This window comes from Pongo pygmaeus, chromosome 15 (genome assembly GCF_028885625.2).
Source record: "Pongo pygmaeus isolate AG05252 chromosome 15, NHGRI_mPonPyg2-v2.0_pri, whole genome shotgun sequence".
Taxonomy (NCBI): Eukaryota; Metazoa; Chordata; class Mammalia; order Primates; family Hominidae; genus Pongo; species Pongo pygmaeus.
Window position 1 is genome coordinate 91,140,269 of NC_072388.2, and position 17,858 is coordinate 91,158,126.

Below are 17,858 nucleotides of genomic sequence, written 5' to 3' on the forward strand. Positions count from 1 at the left end.
GTATTTTTAGTAGAGACAGGGTTTCACCTTGTTGGCCAGGCTGGTCTCAATCTCCTGACCTTGTGATCCGCTCGCCTCTGCCTCCCAAAGTACTGGGATTACAGGCATGAGCCACCACGCCCAGCCGGCTATAGGTTTTAAAAAGTGTGTGTGTATAGACATATCACTAAATCCATAAAAAAAACACATATATACTAGAAGAGTGCTTTTCATACCAGGTCTCTGAGATGTTCCAGAAAACCACACAATTCCTAAATAAAACTGCCTCAAAAATCCAGATGTATATTCTACCCATAAGTGCTATTCTTAAAACTAGTCTACTATATACATCTGATAATTTGGCTGCTGTGGGTGCTACTTTAGAAAAATTATATTCAACTTGCTACCTGCAATGTCAGAAATCATGTCTATCAAAATAAGTTCTCCCTGGGTATTTAAACTGAAGGTTCCATAGATGTCAGACTTCTAGGGTCATGGGCTTGCCACTTGTAGAAAAAAACAAAATGCAAACCTATTTATTTCAATCTGTCTGACAAAAAAAGGGAAATTTCTGAAAATTCACTATCTGCCCTCCAAGGTAGCCAACAAACAAGCAAGTGAGCCAGGTACCAGCAAAGACAGAAAGTGAGTGCAAGGTAGTGGGCACACATGAACAGGCAACAAGAGCAGCAAGGCACAAATAGGAAACGCCAAGTGCTGGGCCTACTCTGACCTCTGATTCCAGCCCTGCAGTAGCCATTACCCGTTAACAGTGGCACGGTAAAGCACTAGATGGAAATGCTGGTGGATGAGGAGGAGTCCAGGAGGGCAGTACAAGGGAAATACAAACAAAGATATCTGTAGAGATAGGTCACTCAGGAGAGGTTCTGAAAGAACTCTGGATACAACTCACAGTGTTAGAAAAAGAATGACAGACCCACAGATAAAAGAATCTTGCAAGTACATATATATATAACCACCAAAGAATTCAAAGAGAGCTATACATTAAAAAAAAAAATCAAAAGCCACAAACCATAATAAGGGAATCCAACCTGGTAGGCTGATTTAAAAGGATGGTGGCAAGGTATTGCATTTTCTCAAATTTACCCAACAGATGGTAAGTTTGAGCCATTGTGACTTATTAGAATTAAGGATTCTTTTTTTTCTTTGAGATGGAGTCTCGCTCTGTCGCCAGGCTAGAGTGCAGTGGCTTGATCTTGGCTCACTGCAACCTCTGACTCCCTGGTTCAAGCGATTCTCCTGCCTCAGCCTCCTGAGTAGCTGGGATTACAGGCATGCGTCACCACGTCCAGCTAATTTTTGTATTTTTAGTAGAGATGGGGTTTCACCATGTTGGCCAGGATGGTCTCAATCTCCTGACCTCGTGATCCACCCACCTTGGCCTCCCAAAGTGCTGGGATTACAGGTGTGAGCCACCATGCCCGGCCAGAATTAAGGTTATTATTAGCAACCAGATGCAAATTAAATAATCTTTCTCAAGAAGGAATTTTTAAATGTCCCACTCTAATATGAAGAGTCTACAATCCTTTCATGTTTATCTATATAAAAATCTAGGACTCTAGTTGGCCAGCTGCAGTGGCTCACACCTGTAATCCCAGCACTTTGGGAGGCTGAGGTCAGGAGTTCGAGACCAGCCTAGCCAACGTGGTGAAATCCCCCTATCTCTACTAAAAATACAAATATTAACTGGTGTGGTGGCGGGTGCCTGTAATCCCAGCTACTTGGGAGGCTGAGGCAGGAGGATCACTTGAACCAAGGAGGCAGAGGCTACAGTGAGCCAAGATCACGCCACTGCACTCCAGCCTAGGTGACAGAGTGAGACTCTATCTCAAGAAAAAAAAAATCTAGTACTCTAGAGTATAATCTTATACTCTGTAGGCAGAAGAACTTCTAAAGATCGCCTTGTTACAGTGACTATTGAAAGGCAGTGAAACGGTGCCTGGGATGTCAGCAACACATAATACATGCCTGTGACTACTTACCTGAATAGAGAAAAAACCACTGTCATCCATATTTCCAGAAGGCTGCTGTTAATTTTGACAGGTAGTTGAAGCAAGGGTGGCGGTGGGGAAAGAAGGATACAAACTGTCATTAGTGTGCATATTTAAAACAACATCTTGTGCATTCCCATTTCCAAAGTTAACAGCACAGTTATAATTCACCAGTCAGATCCCTATAGGAAGAATGGCCCATCCTTTTCTAAATAGTATCCACATTTTTAAAAGAAATGCAGACCAGGTGTGGTGGCTCACACCTCTAATCCCAGCACTCTGGGAAGCTGAGACAGGTGCATCATAAGGTCAGGAGTTCGAGACCAACCTGACCAACATGGTGAAACCCCATCTCTAACAAAGATACAAAAAATTAGCCGGGCATAGTGGCATGTGCCTGTAATCCCAGCTACTTGGGAGGCTGAGGCAGGAGAATCGCTTGAACCCGGGAGGAGCGAGGTTGCAGTGAGCCGAGATTGCGCCATTGCACTCCAGCATGGGCGACAGGGCGAGACTCTGTCTCCAAAAAAAAAAAAAAAAAAAAAAAGTAACTTAGTGAGTTTAAAATCAGTACCTGTAAAAACGTGCGATAATCTTCACTAGTAACTCCTCCTTCTGCCATTCTCATCCTCTCCTCCTCATCCAGCTGATGTGCAATTGAGGATAATTCCACAGGGCTAAAATATTCTCCTTGCAATAAGTTATTCAGGCAATGTTGAGCACAAAGTGAGCCTTCTTGCTAATATTTCCAAAAGAAAAAATTAAAATGTGACTTGTTAAACAGAATTGTACAGTATTTTCCCCTAAATAATTTTTTTGTTTGTTTTGTTTTGTTTTTGAGACAGAGTCTCGCTCTTTTGCCCAGGCCGGAGTGCAGTGGCGCTATCTTGGCTCACTGCAAGCTCCGCCTCCTGGGTTCATGCCATTCTCCTGCCTCAGCCTCCCGAGTAACTGGTACTACAGGCGCCCGCCACCACGCCCAGCTAATTTTTGTATTTTTAATAGAGACGGGGTTTCACCGTGTTAGCCAGGATGGTCTCGATCTCCTGACCTCGTGATCCGCCCGCCTCGGCCTCCCAAAGTGCTGGGATTACAGGCGTGAGCCACCGCGCCTAGCTCCCCTAAATAATTTAATCATTAACCTTTTTTTTTTTTTTTTTGAGACAGAGTCTTGCTCTGTTGTCCAGGCTGGAGTACAGTGGAGCAATCTCAGCTCACCACAACCTCCGCCTCCCGGGTTCAAGTGATTCTCCTGCCTCAGCCTCCCAAGTAGCTGGGACTACAGGCATGCACCACCATGCTTGGCTAATTTTTGTATTTTTAGTATATGCAGGGTTTCACTATGTTAGCCAGGCTGGTCTCAAACTCCTGATCTTGTGATCCGCCTGCCTTGGCCTCCCAAAGTGCTGGGATTACAGGTGTGATCCACCGCACCTGGCCAACTTTTTTTTTTTTTTTTTTGTTTGAGATGGAGTCTCGCTCTGTCACCCAGGCTGGAGTGCAGTGGCATGATCGCGGCTCAATGCAAGCTCTGCCTCCTGAGTTCACACCATTCTCCTGCCTCAGCCTACCAAGTAGCTGGGACTACAGGAGCCCACCGCTACGCCCGGCTAATTTTTTGTATTTTTAGTAGCGATAGGGTTTCACCATGTTTGCCAGGATGGTCTCGATCTCCTGACCTCGTGATCTGCCCGCCTTGGCCTCCCTAAGTGCTGGGATTACAGGCATGAGCCACCCTGCCCGGCCCCAACTATGTTTTAACACAGTTGAACTGAACTTTCAGCTTTAGATAAGTATAATTAACATAAGTACATGCATTTTCATTTGTTAACATTTATTTTACAAATCTACCATTAATGAAACTATAATTACATGATCAAAAATTTAAGAATTATTTTAAACAAACATTATCATCTATCAAATGTATCAAATCTCATATTTTACTAAAAACTACTGTATAAAACATTTAGTCTCCCTCATTTTCAGTGCCTAAAATAAGTTCATTCTTGGAGATTCTACAGTAAATTACTAATGGTGAAAGGAAATTTTAGTCCCTAGAACAGTTATTTATTTATTTTAAAAGAGCGATCTCACTATGTTGCCCCAGCTGGACTTGAACTCCAGGGCTCAAGGGATCTTCCTGCCTCAGTCTCCTGAGCAGCTAGGACTACAGAAACATGCCACTGTGCCCAGCTCCCTCGAACATTTATTCTTTTAACACGATAATGTCAGTCAAGCATGGTGGCTCACACCTGTAATCCCAGCAGTTTGGGAGGCCGAGGCGGGTGGACTGCTTGAGGCCAGGAGTTCGAGACCAGCCTGACCAATACGGCGAAACCTCGTCTCTACTAAAAATACAAAAATTAGCCAGCATGGTGGTGTGTACCTGTAGTCCTAGCTAATCAGGACACTGAGGCATGAGAATCGCTTGAACCCGGAAAGTAGAGCCTGCAGTGAGCCAAGACCATGCCACTGCCACTCCAGCCTGGGTGACAGAGCAAAACTCTGTCTCCAAAAATAAAAATAAAAAAACTCCACACAATCTAAATGCTTGTTGATAGAATTTCAAATCTTAAGAATTAATACAGGTGAGAAAAATTCTGTTCCATGTTAAAATTTGCAGTTACAGAGCTGAAGTTCTCTTCATGGAACTCTACAGATAATGTACACACAGTGTAAAGCAATGAGCAGAACTGTCCCAAACAACTCTGGAGCTCACTCCTGGACAAGCCAGCAAGAGGGACTGCACCTAAGCTCAGCTCCCATGGGATGACAGGCTTCCTCCTCATGGGAGGTAGGTACAACTTCCCATGGGTTCAGGGCCTTCAGGTGCTGGGCAGTTTCTCACACAACTGGCAACCTGAATCCAAGTCCAGGGTGCTGCCTGGTACTAAGTAGCCTGTGTGTGACCCTCCTCCCCGCAACAGTGTAGCTTTCCCATGCTACCTGATAAGGGAGAATCACGGATGGATGGATCCCTCCCTGTGAACACAGACACCAGGTTTGCCCCTCCCTGAATTGACGGCAGATGAGAGAACATTTCCTTCTCCTGCTAACCTTGGCCCTCCAAGTTCTCTCTTTCCCCAATAAGGTCTATTCCTTAACCCAACCTATCTGACATCACGCAATTTGTCCTGAGCTATGTCACACAGTAGACTCTAAAGAGAACCACCTTGCAAGATGGGTATTTTTCCTGATCAATCAATTTTCTAGGAACAAAATTCAGCTGGTGAAAAAAATATGGGTTATATGTGTATAATGGAATAGGAAGACAGGATTGAGACAGCCTCAGTCTGAGATAAGTTTATCTTCAACTTTTCGTAAGGAATAAGTAGCTTGGAGCTAGAGAACACTATCCCCCAAGTCTTCTCATGAGAATAGACTTTTTGTTTCCGCTTCTTTCTCTTCCTTCTATATTTCTACTACCAGAGTGCAACTCTTACTGAATAATACGCAAATTGAAGGGATATACAGATGTTCTACTTATATCCTTTCGAAAAATAGCCAAGGCTGGCTGCAGTGGCTCATGCCTGTAATCCCAGCATTTTGGGAGGCCAAGGCAGGAGGATTACTTGAGCCCAGAAGTTTGAGACCAGCCTGGACAACATGGTGAAACCCCATTTCTACAAAAAATAAAAAATTAACTGAGCATGGTGGTGCGTGCTTGTAGTCCAGCTTCTTGGGAGGCTGAGAAAGGAGGATAACTTGAGCCCCAAAAAGGTCGAGGCTACAGTAAGCTGAGATTGCACCACTGCACTCCAGCGTGGGTGACAGGGCAAGACCAAGAAAGACAAGAAAGACAAGAAAGACAGACAGAAAGAAAGACAGACAGAAAGGAAAGAAAGGAAGGAAAGAAAGAAGAAAGGAAGGAAGGAAGGAAGAAAAGAAAAGAAAAATAGGCAAGACAAACAAGCACTTCACAAGACAGCCAAATGGCTATAAAGGACACAAAAGAGGTACTCAACTTCATTAGTCATCAGGGAAATGTAAATTAAAACCACAATGTGTTATTACACAAACTCTAAAATGGCTAAAATGTTGGAGATTAGAGATACAGAAACTGTTGTATACTACTGATGACAGGATAAATTGGTATAACCAATAATAACTAATAATTACTAATGCATCTACTAAAACTTAATATATACATCTCCTATGATCTAGCAATTCCATTACTAGGTACATAATGTAAACAACAGAAATGCAAACATACATTCATCAAAAGATATGTATAAGAATGTTCACAAAAGCAGTATTTTTGTGCTACAAATAGCATTACTATTTGTAGTAATACAAAATAGCATTACAGATAGCATTGCTATTTGTAATGGACCCCAAACTGGAAACGACCCAAATGGATAGCTGGGATCACAGTAGAATGGAAATCGTGTTTACTCACAAAAGAATACTACGTAACAATGAGGATGAATTAACTACAGCTACCTGGAACAGTATGGATAAATTTCTCAAACAATGGTAAACTAAAGAGGACAGAATCAAAAGGGTATATACACTGTACGATTCCAGTCACAAAAGCTCAAAACCAGGCAAAACTCATTTATGATGTCAGAATTCAACAAAGTGGTTATTTTTGGTGGGAGTGCAGTGGAGAGAGAGTACCTAGAAAAGGGAATAATGGGAGGTTATGGGATGCAGGTAAATCTTCTGTTACTTGCTGTTTACACATGTTCACTTTGTGAAAATTCGCTGAGCTGTACTCTTAATGATTTGTGTGCTCCTCTCTGTATTGTATTTAATTTTTTAAAAATTCAAACAGTAAGAAAAAAGCCTTTGCTAACACAAATTTCCTGTCCTGCTGTCAGTTCGGAGTTTACAAACTATGGTCACCATACTTAATACCATATATAGCAATAGTGACATCCAAATATTTGATTAAAATTCTCTCTATAAAAAATAGCTTTAAATTATGAAAAATAAGTACTTGAAATCAAACTTCACCAAAGAAAAACTGTATTGCTACAGGAAATATCAAGTTCTGTACTTCTAATATGATTTAACGGAAGGAAAGGACAAACTGTTCAGTACAAATTTAAAAATCACTTAAGGCTAGGCACAGTGGTTCATACTGTAATCTCAACTGTTTGAGAGGCTGAGGTGGGAGGATCACCTGAGTCCAGGAGTTCAAGGCTACACGGAGCTAAGATTGTGCCACTGTATTCTCGCCCAGGTGACAGAGCAACATCAAGTCTCTCAAAAAGAAACAAAATAAATGAAAATAAAAACAAAAATAAACATAACTTAAGTCATAGGACGGATCAAATTCTACATGGACCAAAAGAATTGTACAATGACAATGAGCCCACCTAAGATTATGCATTTTCCTGCTTTGCCTCTATCTCAAACTATCCCCAGCTACCTCTCTCATCAAGCTTTAATCAAAGCAGAAGTTCACTTTGCCATAATCAAAGTTCAGCAGTATTGAAATCTCATGATTTGGCTGGGCATTGTGGCTCATGGCTGTAATCCCAGCACTTTGGGAGGCCAAGGCAGGTGGATTACTTGAGATCAGGAGTTCGAGACCAGCCTGGCCTACATGGTGAAACCCCGCCTCTACTAAAAATACAAAAATTAGCCAGGTGTGGTGGCAGGCGCCTGTAGTTCCAGGTACTCGGGAGGCTAAGGCAGAAGAATCACCTGAACCCAGGAGGTGGAGGTTGCAGTGAGCTGAGATTGCACCACTGCACTCCAGCCTGGGTGACAGAGTGAGACTCTGCCTCAAAAAATAAAAAATAGGCCGGGCGTGGTAGCTCACACCTGTAATCCCCGCACTTTGGGAGGCTGAGGCAGGTGGATCACGAGGTCAAGAGATTGAGACCATCCTGGCCAACATGGTGAAACCTCATCTCTACTAAAAATAAGAAAATTAGCTGGGCATGGTGGCACACGCCTATAGTCCCAGCTACTCGGGAGGCTGAGGCAGGAGAATCTCTTGAACTCAGGAGACGGAGGTTGCAGTGAGCTGAGTTCGCGCCATTGCACTCCAGACTGGTGACAAAGTGAGACTCTGAAGAAAGTTCGTGCCACTGCACTCCAGCCTGGTGACAGAGCGAGACTCCGAAGAAAGAAAGAAAGGAGGAAAGGAAGAAAGGAAGAAAGGAGGGAGGGAGGGAGGGAGGGAATAAATAAATTAAAAATAAAAAAAAAGAAATCCTACGATTTTAGGCCCAGACTTCATTGTGTTGGGCTCAGAGAATTAGCAAACTGCAGTTCTACAAAGATAATTTATAAAATCACAAAAGAGAACTGCTACCAAATCATTTACCCCCAACCTCCCCAGGTTTTCAAGACCAACCTGAAACTAGTTCAAATTATCAGAGACACTACTAACTACAACACAAATCAGGTATAAACCTAAGGTGCTCTAAGGAATGGGCTATCTGGGGACAAGCTGTCAATCTAGCAGCATTTCTCACCTCCTCTTAGTGCTCTCCGAGCCCTTACTATGAGGTTCAGCAAACACAAGCATCTGAGTAATGGCAATGGCCAGTACTTCTACAGCACTATCTGCCAGGGAGCCTTCTCTACACTCTAACTCTCAGGTTATGTCTATGTTATTATCCCCACACTACAGAGGAGGAAACTAGAGGACAGGGATACTAAGTAACTTGGATACTAAGTAACTTGCTCAGGATCACACAGGTAGTAAAAGGCAGAGCTGAGACTCAAACCCAGGCATAGGTTTCAAAATCTGTGCTACTAGCACTTCAAGTCATTTATACAGAATTTGGCTTCTCCTAAAGCTCAAATGTCCTAAAGATGGCTAAAATCCAGCAATCACAAAAGGGCATAATGAATGCCACAGAGTCAATGCTCAGCATCTTTTCAATAATTTTATGTACAACCCCAGCAAGTTTAGATATCATTACCAGTTTGCATTACATTAAAAGCACCAATACAAATGGCACAGTGACTGCACCAAGAAACATCAGCAAGAGGATTAAAAAAAAAAAAAAAGACAGAAAGCAGGCACCAGAACTAAAACAAACAACAACAAAAATCCAGTAGTTAGTGGTCATAAACTTAGTACAAAGGTTTAAGTTAGGGGTTGGCAAACTCTAGCCCATGTACCAAATTCAACCTGCCCCAGTAGCTAAGAATGCACTTTACATTTTTACATGGTTGGGAAAAACATGCACAAATAAGAATGTGTGACAGAGACTACAGCTGACCTGCAAAGCCTTAAAATATTTACAGAAAAGTTGTTTACTTTAGATAAACAGCACCATATATATCTCAGAAACTCAAAGCTGTCTCTTTATCCATTCAAATATATACATTTCTTTCTTTTGAGACAGGATCTTGCTCTGTCCTCTAGGCTGTAGTGCAGTGGTGCGATCGTGGCTCACTACAGCCTCGACCTCCCAGCCTCATGCAATCCTCCCACCTCAGCCTCCCAAGCCTATAGGCATGTGCTAACATGCCCGGCTAATTTTGTTCATTCTTTGTAGAGACAGGTCTCACCACATCCGGCCCCATTCAAATATTTTTTGAGTACTTACTCTGTGCCAGGCCCTCTCTCAGGCACTGCAGATATAGCAGTGAGAAACTGTTTTTACATTTCTAACTTAATAAAGGGTACTCAAAGTGACAACTCAGAAAGAGGAAACCAAGGTTCCAAGAGGAAATGGTTACAAGGCCCTTTGTAGGCAGATATTCCTACCTACACAGCTTCTTTAGGGCCAAAGTTGGTTCTCTGGCTCTCCAAACCCAGGACCCAGCAAGGGTTAAAGGTATATTGCAGAGGGGAAGGCAGTGAGCTGAAAAATGGCTCAAACATTCCCAGAATGGACTGTATAGGAGATTAACAATTGGGCCATATGGTTATAGGTGCATACTCTTGAGGACGCCCAAAAAACTAAATTGTTGAATCTTCACGTGCTGTGTAGATACAAGTTGATGATAATGGTAAAGGTATTCCTGAAGTATCTGTAGGCCTATACACACGCTGATAATTAAGAGGGACTCTTTTTTCTTTTCTTTTTTTTGAGACGGAGTCTCGCTCTGTTGCCCAGGCTGGAGTGCAGTGGCACGGTCTCGGCTCACTGCAACCTCTGCCTCTCGGGTTCAAGCAATTCTCCTGCCTCAGTCTTCCGAGTACCTGGGATTACAGGTGCCTGCCATCACACCTGGCTAATTTTTTGTATTTTTAGTAGAGACGGGGTTTCACCATGTTGGCCAGGCTGGTCTCAAACTACTGACCTCCTGATCTGCCCACCTGGGCCTCCCAAAGCACTGGTGTGAGCCACTGCACCCAGACTAAGAGGGATTTCTTTTGGGTAAGTAGATTTTCACTAGGCTAGCACCCAGCTTTTTTTGATCCCATGGGTCAGTAGAAATGTGTCCCAACTAGGTAACAATATTGTTAAAAATCTTGTCTAATTCTCAGGAAGTAGTGTGGAACATGTTTAAGGCCTTCCATGTTGAAATGTGGTCCCACACCAAGGCCTTTGAAAATTAATAACAAAAATATGGTCAGGTGCGGTGGCTCACGCCTGTAATCCCAGCACTTTGGGAGGCCAAGGTGGGTGGACTACCTGAGGTCAGGAGTTGGAGACCAGCCTGGCCAACATGGTGAAACCCTGTCTCTACTAAAAATACAAAAATTAGCTGGGCGTGGTGGCAGGCGCCTGTAATCTCAGCTACTGGGGAGACTGAGGCAGGAGAATTGCTTGAACGGGGAGGCGGAGGTTGCAGTGGGCCATGATCGTGCCATTGCACTCCAGCTTGGGTGACAAGAGCCAAACTCCATCTCAAAAAAAAAAAAAAATTAAAAAAAAGTACGTGTGTATTTTTCACCCACTCTACTCAGCCAAGCAACCAAATCTCTATTGTCTATGATTTACGAGTCATGTCAATCAAGTCAAAAAATTAGTGACAACTATAGGACTGAGTCCTTCCTCCCCCACTGAACATCAGCCTATTTCAAAAGTTTCCGAGATATTTTCTACAATGAAAAGCATTGTACTTAACAATTTGTTCCAGGCACAGTGGCTCACGCCTGTAATCACAGCACTTCGAGAGGCTGAGGTAGGAAAATCAACTGAGTCCAGGAGTTCGAGACCAGCCTGGGCAACACAGCGAGACCCCCCGTCTCTCCCAAAAACATTACCTGGCCCTGGCGATATGCACCTGTAGTCCCAGCTACTCTGGAGGCGGAGGCGGGAGGATCGCTTGTGCCTAGGAGGTCAAGGCTGCAGTGAGCCATGATCTCTCCATTGCACACCTGCCTGGGTGACAGAATGAGACCCCATTTTTAAAATAAAAATAAAAAAAGATTTATACTACAGATTTACATTTGGTAAATGTATTCTTTTGTCTTTGCTTTATTTGTTGTGTGTGTGTGAATTTTAAATGTCTGGGATAAATGATCATTTATAAGTATTTAATAAAACAAAAACCCTTTGCTCCTCCTATTAAACAATAGCCTTACCAGCAACTCTTTCCAAACACGAAACTATTATGAAACGAGATACCATGTGCCAAAGCTGTCCTGGGGAAGGCTTCACTCACACCCAAATGGCTGGATAATAGTATGTGAGAAACGAGGAGTTTCTTCACATATCACAAACAGTATCTTCAAGTGCATGGTCACTGAAGAGTTAAAGAGACAGGCTAGGCAGACCACAATAAAATCAACCCAGTCCACTCCTAATACCTAAAAACAAAGCTGGCCGCCTGCTCCGGAAAGATGGGAGTACCAAAAGAAACCAAACCCAAACATCCCGTAATAAAAACTCTTGTGACGACTTCCCTGTTTAGGGGCACGCCGGTTTTCCTACTTCACTTCCTAAGTGTCAGGCCCTACAGTGGGCGAGCCAAGGTCTCCTCCCTCGGGAGGCTCGCGGACCTAGTGCAGGGGAAAGACACGAACAAGACCCCAAAGATCTACGTGTAGGGAAGACTCCAATATAGAATTGAGCAATCCGGAGGAGGAAAAGTTAATTCTGCCAGGATTAGGGTAGGAGGGGTTGAGGGAAGTGTCCCAGAGATGACTCTAGCTAGACCCTAGGGAGAGGGAAGGATTGGGGAGGGGTGAAGGAATCCTCCGAAAAGCGATGGAAAGTGACGGAGAAAGGCAGAAGCAAATCCACTGGGCGCCACCCCACTCCCGTGTCCCGAGACACCCCCGGCCCCGCCCATACTCGCTCCCGGCTCCCAGGGCGGGGGCCGCGGGGGAAGTAGGGGCGTAGATGATGCTCCCCTCACCGAGGCGAGGAGGCGGGAGGCTGCGGCGTCGCCCCTCGCCGGGCGAGATCGGCATGGGGGCGACTCCGGCCCCACCCAGCCCTCCGGCAGGCGGTGATGCCGCGCTCCACGCCCGCCACCGCGCGGCAGACGGCTCCCCACCGAACGCGGACACTCACTTTCTCGTGGAAGATGGACTCCATGTTTATTTGTCTGGAGCCAACGGCCCCCACGCTGAACCACCCCCTCCAGCTCCGCCCCCTGCCCCTCTCCTCCGCCCACCCCGCCCCTCCGCGGCCCACCCTGGTACCCCACCCACGTGCCGCACGCAGGCCAATCACCCGCGAGTGACGTAAGCGAAGAGCGAGTGAACGCCGGGGACACGTGACCTTGGTAGCGCGTCCTCTTAGCTTCTGTTAGCGGGCCTTCTGGGGGATGCTACATCGCCACCTGCTGTCTGGAGGATCTTCTCCGCTTCCCACCCATTTCTATGGATTCTTAGGTTTCTAGGGGGAGGTCTGGACCGCTCACCTGGGTTCTATGTTCTTTTTGTTTTCCACTTTGTAGTTTCTACTGAGTTCATATAACTATTTACTTTCTTTCTCCTCCTCCTGCACTGAAAGTTTAGTAAGAAAAAACCATCATTACATTCTCCCAAAACCTAGCCTTGTATAAAAATGATAGCTAGCCCGGGCGAGGTGCCTCACGCCTGTAATCCCAGCACTTTGGGAGGCCGAGGCAGGTGGATCACCTGAGGTCAGGAGTTCAAGACCAGCCTGGCCAACATGGTGAAACCCCATCTCTACTAAAAATACAAAAATTAGCCGGGTGTTGTGGTGGGCACCTGTAATCCCAGCTACTCGGGAGGCTGAGGCAGAATTGCTTGAACCTGGGCGGCAGAAGTTGCAGTGAGATGAGATTGCACCAGTGCACTCCAGCCTGGGCAACAGAGTGAGACTCTGCCTCAAAAAAAAAAAAAAAAATTCCTTCAGTGACTTCCTGTTGCCATCCTATTGCTGGCCTGAAAAGCTCTGTGATCTGGACAAACCACCTGTCCTGTTCTGTTCTCCCCAAATTCTCTCTGCCCCAGTCACTCCAGACTCTAGTCATACTAGCTTCTTCCTTTTACTTCTGGAAAGTTCACTAAGGAAAAGTCTTTTGTGCCACTGCTACACCTTGAGCATGCCTACATTAAAGCACCATTACATCATACTGGAAGTATTACTTTACATACTACTGAACTATCAGCTTTTGAGGGGCAGAGGACTCTTACTCTTTTTTTTTTTTTTTTGAGATGGAGTCTCGCTCTGTTGCCCAGGCTGGAGTGCAGTGACACGATCTCAGCTCACTGCAACCTCCGCCTCCCGGGTTCACACCATTCTCCTGCCTCAGCCTCCCGAGTAGCTGGGACTACAGGTGTCCACCACCACGCCCGGCTAATTTTTGTATTTTTAGTGGAGATGGGGTTTCACCGTGTTAGCCAGGATGGTCTCGATCTCCTGACTTCGTGATCCGCCCGCCTCGGCCTCCCAAAGTGCAGGAATCTTACTCTTTAGGTCAAGGGTTGCTACAGAGCAATGAATTAATGCATGAAGTCTTTTTGATTGACTGGCACAAAAAAATACCAATAATTCGGTAGGAGAGATAGAAGTTACTGAGCTAATCAGGAAAGAGTTCATGGAGAGAGAATAGACCAAATAGATGCACTTCCAGTAAACTTCCTATGTCATCTTAGGCTACTCACCTTTTCTGTCATCTTCTTCATTGAAATCTTGTGTTGGCCGGGCATGGTGGCTCAAATTCTAGCACTTTGGGAGGCCGAGGCAGGCAGATCACCTGAGGTCAGGAGTTCGAGACCAGACTAGCCAACATGGCAAAACCCCGTCTCTACTAAAAATACAAAATTAGCTGGGTGTGGTGGCATGTGCCTGTAATCCCAGCTACTCGGGAGGTTGAGGCAGGAGAATCACTTCAACTCGGGAGGCAGAGGTTGCAGCGAGCCGAGATAGCACCATTGCACTTCAGTCTAGGTGACAGAGCAAAATTCTGTCTCAAAAAAATAAATAAATAAATAAATAAATAAATAAATAACAGAAAGGTTGAGCGCAGTGGCTCAGGCCTGTAATGCCAGCACTTTGGGAGGCCAAGGCAGGCCGATCACGAGGTCAGGAGATCGAGACCATCCTGGCTAACACAGTGAAACCCCATCTCTACTAAAAATACAAAAAAATTAGCCAGGCGTGGTGGCGGGCACCTGTAGTCCCAGCTACTCGGGAGGCTAAGGCAGGAGAATGGCGTGAACCCAGGAGGCGGAGGTTGCAGTGAGCTGAGATCGCGCCACTGCACTCCAGCCTGGGCGACAGAGCGAGACTCCGTCTCAAAAAAAAAAAAAAAAAAGAGTAAGAGTCCTCTGCCCCTCAAAAGCTGATAGTTCAGTAGCATATAAAGTAATACTTCCAGTATGATGTAATGGTGCTTTAATGTAGGCATGCTGAAGGTGAAACCCCATCTCCACTAAAAATACAAAATTTAGCCGAGTGTGGTGGTGGGCGCCTGTAGTCCCAGCTACTCAGGAGGCTCAGGCAGGAGAAGGGCATGAACCCGGGAGGCAAATGTTGCAGTGAGCCGAGATCGTGCCACTGCACTCCAGCCTGGGCGAGAGAGTGAGACTCCGTCTCAAAAAAAAAAAAAAAGAAAAAAAAAGAAATCTTGTGTTAACAAGAGAGATTGCACAGAGCTATTTCCATCTTCTTGAGCACTGTACCTATTAAATCCAAACTGGCATGAATTTTGTTACCCAAAACGAAATAGTTTAACAGAATTTCAAATGTTTGGCATTTTAAAAATTATGATGCATATTAAGTGTTCGGACTTGCAACACAAATCAGTGGTAACTAAAGGGCATCATTTCATTGTAATCTTCTCCTAAATTCAATCCTACCTAAAACAATTAATAAAATTTGGCTTCCAAGAAGAGGTAGTAGAACTTGGCTATTTAAATTTATTTGTTTGTTTATTTAAGATGGGTCTCACTCTATCGCCCAGGCTGGAGTGCAGTGGTGCAATCTTGGCTCACTGCAACCTCTGCTGCCCGGGTTCAAGTGATTCTCCCGCCTCAGCCTCCTAAGTAGCTGGGATTACAGACATGCACCACCATGCCTGGCTAATTTTTGTATCTTTAGTAGAGATGGGGTTTCACCATATTGGCAAGGCTGGTCTTGAACTCCTGACCTCAAACAATCCACCTGCCTCAGCCTCCCAAAGTGTTGGGATTACAGGTGTGAGTCACCGTGCCCGGCCATGTTTTTAAAAATTGATAACTGAATCTTGATGATATTGTGTTATAAAAAATGAATCAAGAGAGAATCCAATTTACTATTACAGATCTTGGCATTAGTAATTTATGTTTCCTAAAAAATACTGCATGTATTTCCAGGAAAGGGAGGCAGAAAAAAATACACACAACAGCATTGTGTTGAAACTCTCCATATATCCCTTAAGGACAAAAGACTTAGGTGTAATATTGCTCGCAATAAAGTATATATGCTTGAAACAAACCAAAGAAAACAAAAGAAATACAACCTAATGTTTCTGATTAGTGCTATTTTTGTCCTTTCTAAAAATATTCTGCTCTTCCTAATTGATTACAGATTTTTCAAGTATTATTCATCAATCTCCTCTTTCATATATTGAAGGCAAAGGAATATTTTTAAAAGAATTTACTTCTCTATTGTTTTTATTTTATATTTTATTTATTTTTTGACACGGGCTCACTGTCTTCCAGACTGGAGTGCAGTGGCACGATCACAGCTCATTGCAGCCTCACCCTCCACAGGCTCAGGTGACCTCCCACCTCAGCCTCCTGAGTAACTGGGACTACAGGCACACCCCACCACACCCAGCTAATTTTTGTTATTTTTAGTACAGACGGGGTCTCACCATGTTTTCCAGGCTGGTCTCGAACTCCTGGGCTCAAGCCATCTGCCCACCTTGGCCTCCCAAAGTGCTAGGATTGCAGGCATTGCCACCGCGCCTGGCCCAGCCTCCTTGTAATTCTTTTCAATACCTTCTAGACCTTATCTCTCAGACAACCACTGAACTGCTTTGTTACTACAGATTGTTTATAACATTTTTATAAACAATTTTATAAAAAGATTGTTTATAACATATAAATGTTTATAACATTTTCTATTTATATAAATAGAATCCTATAGCATGTGTTCTTTTTTATCTGGCTTCTTTCATTCAGCACTGTTAGTTTGAAATTCATCCATATGATGTATCAGTAGATCATGCCTTTTCATAGCTGGGTAGTCTATGATATGGATTCAACACACTTTATCCATTCATATGTTGACACACATTTGGGTTATCTCATTTTTGCCTGTTACTAATCAAGCTGCTATGAACATTCACGTAAAAGTCTTTGTGCGGATATATGCTTTCATTTCTCTTGGGTAAATAACTCAGACTGGGATGTCTGGGTCAAGTGGTAGGTGTGTTTTACCTGAAACTGCTAAACTTATTTCCAAGGTGGGACAACCACTGGTGGCTACATTTTATATTCCTGCCAGCAGTGTGCCTTCTAGCTGCTCTACATCCTTGCCAACAATTGGTAGTCTTTCAAATTTTAACCATTTTATTTTTACTTACTTAAATCTATTTTTTGAGACGGAGTTTCGCTCTTATTGCCCAAGTTGGAGTGCAATGGCACGATCTTGGCTCACTGCAACCTCCGCCCCTGGGGTTCAAGTGATTCTCCTCCCTCAGCCTCACAAGTAGCTGAGATTACGGACATGCACCACCACACCCGGCTAATTTTGTGTTTTTAGTAGAGACGGGGTTTCACCATGTTGGTCAGGCTGGTCTTGAATTCCTGAGCTCAGGTGATCCACTCGCCTCAGCCTCCCAAAGTGTTGAGATTATAGGCGTGAGCCAGCCTAATTTTAACCATTTAATAGGTGTGTAGTGCCATCTCATTTTGCTGTTAATTTCCATTTCTCTAGTGACTACTAATGTTGAGTATCTTTTCATGCGCTTACTTGCCATCCTCATATCTCTTTTGGCAGTGTTTGTTAAAATCTTTTGCCCATTTAAAAAAGTCAGGTTGTTGAAGCTGGGCGCGGTGGCTCACACCTGTAATCCCAGCACTTTGGGAGGCTGAGGTGGATCACGAGGTCAGGAGATCAAGACCATCCTGGCTAACATGGTGAAACCCAGTATCTACTAAAAATACAAAAAATTAGCTAGGTGTGGTGGCAGGCGCCTGTAGTCCCAGTTACTTGGGAGGCTGAGGCAGGAGAATGGTGGGAACCCAGGAGGCGGAGCTTGCAGATCACACCACTGCACTCCAGCCTGCGTGACATAGCAAGACTCCGTCCCAAAAAAAAAAAAAAGTAAGGTTGTTTATTATTAAGCTATAAGGATTGTTTACATATTCTAGATGTGTTTTTCGAAGAGCAAAATTTTAAATTTTGATAAAGTATAACTTATTTTTTAAATTAATTCATGTTTTATGTGTTGTATTTTGAAAATCCTCGCTTCCCATGTGTATCCTACATTTGAAAACAGGAAGAGCTTTGCCAAAGCTAAGGTCATTTAAAATTTTCAGTATGTGATTTTTAGCAAATAAAATCTTGGCATCATCCTTTTTAAGTCCCA

The 17,858-nt window shown here is 44.1% G+C and overlaps 1 protein-coding gene across 5 annotated transcripts in view; it reads right to left on the reverse strand.

Annotated features, from left to right (window-relative positions):
• The window catches only part of ATXN3 (ataxin 3), a 42,733-nt gene extending 30,246 nt beyond the window's left edge, over positions 1-12,487 (reverse strand). Inside the window, exons 1-4 of one of the 5 annotated variants that reach the window (XM_063652022.1) lie at positions 12,377-12,442; positions 11,122-11,239; positions 2,566-2,730; positions 1,983-2,027 (exon numbers count right to left, since the gene is read on the reverse strand). In XM_063652022.1, coding sequence (XP_063508092.1) covers positions 1,983-2,027; positions 2,566-2,730; positions 11,122-11,217 — 306 coding nt within the window. In that variant the 5' untranslated portion in view covers positions 11,218-11,239; positions 12,377-12,442. Of the gene's footprint in view, positions 1-1,982; positions 2,028-2,565; positions 2,731-11,121; positions 11,240-12,376 lie in introns of those variants that run through there. The other 4 variants (XM_063652023.1, XM_054448719.2, XM_054448721.2 and 1 more) reach the window with 4 other exon arrangements.
• Positions 12,488-17,858: the final 5,371 nt, after the last annotated feature.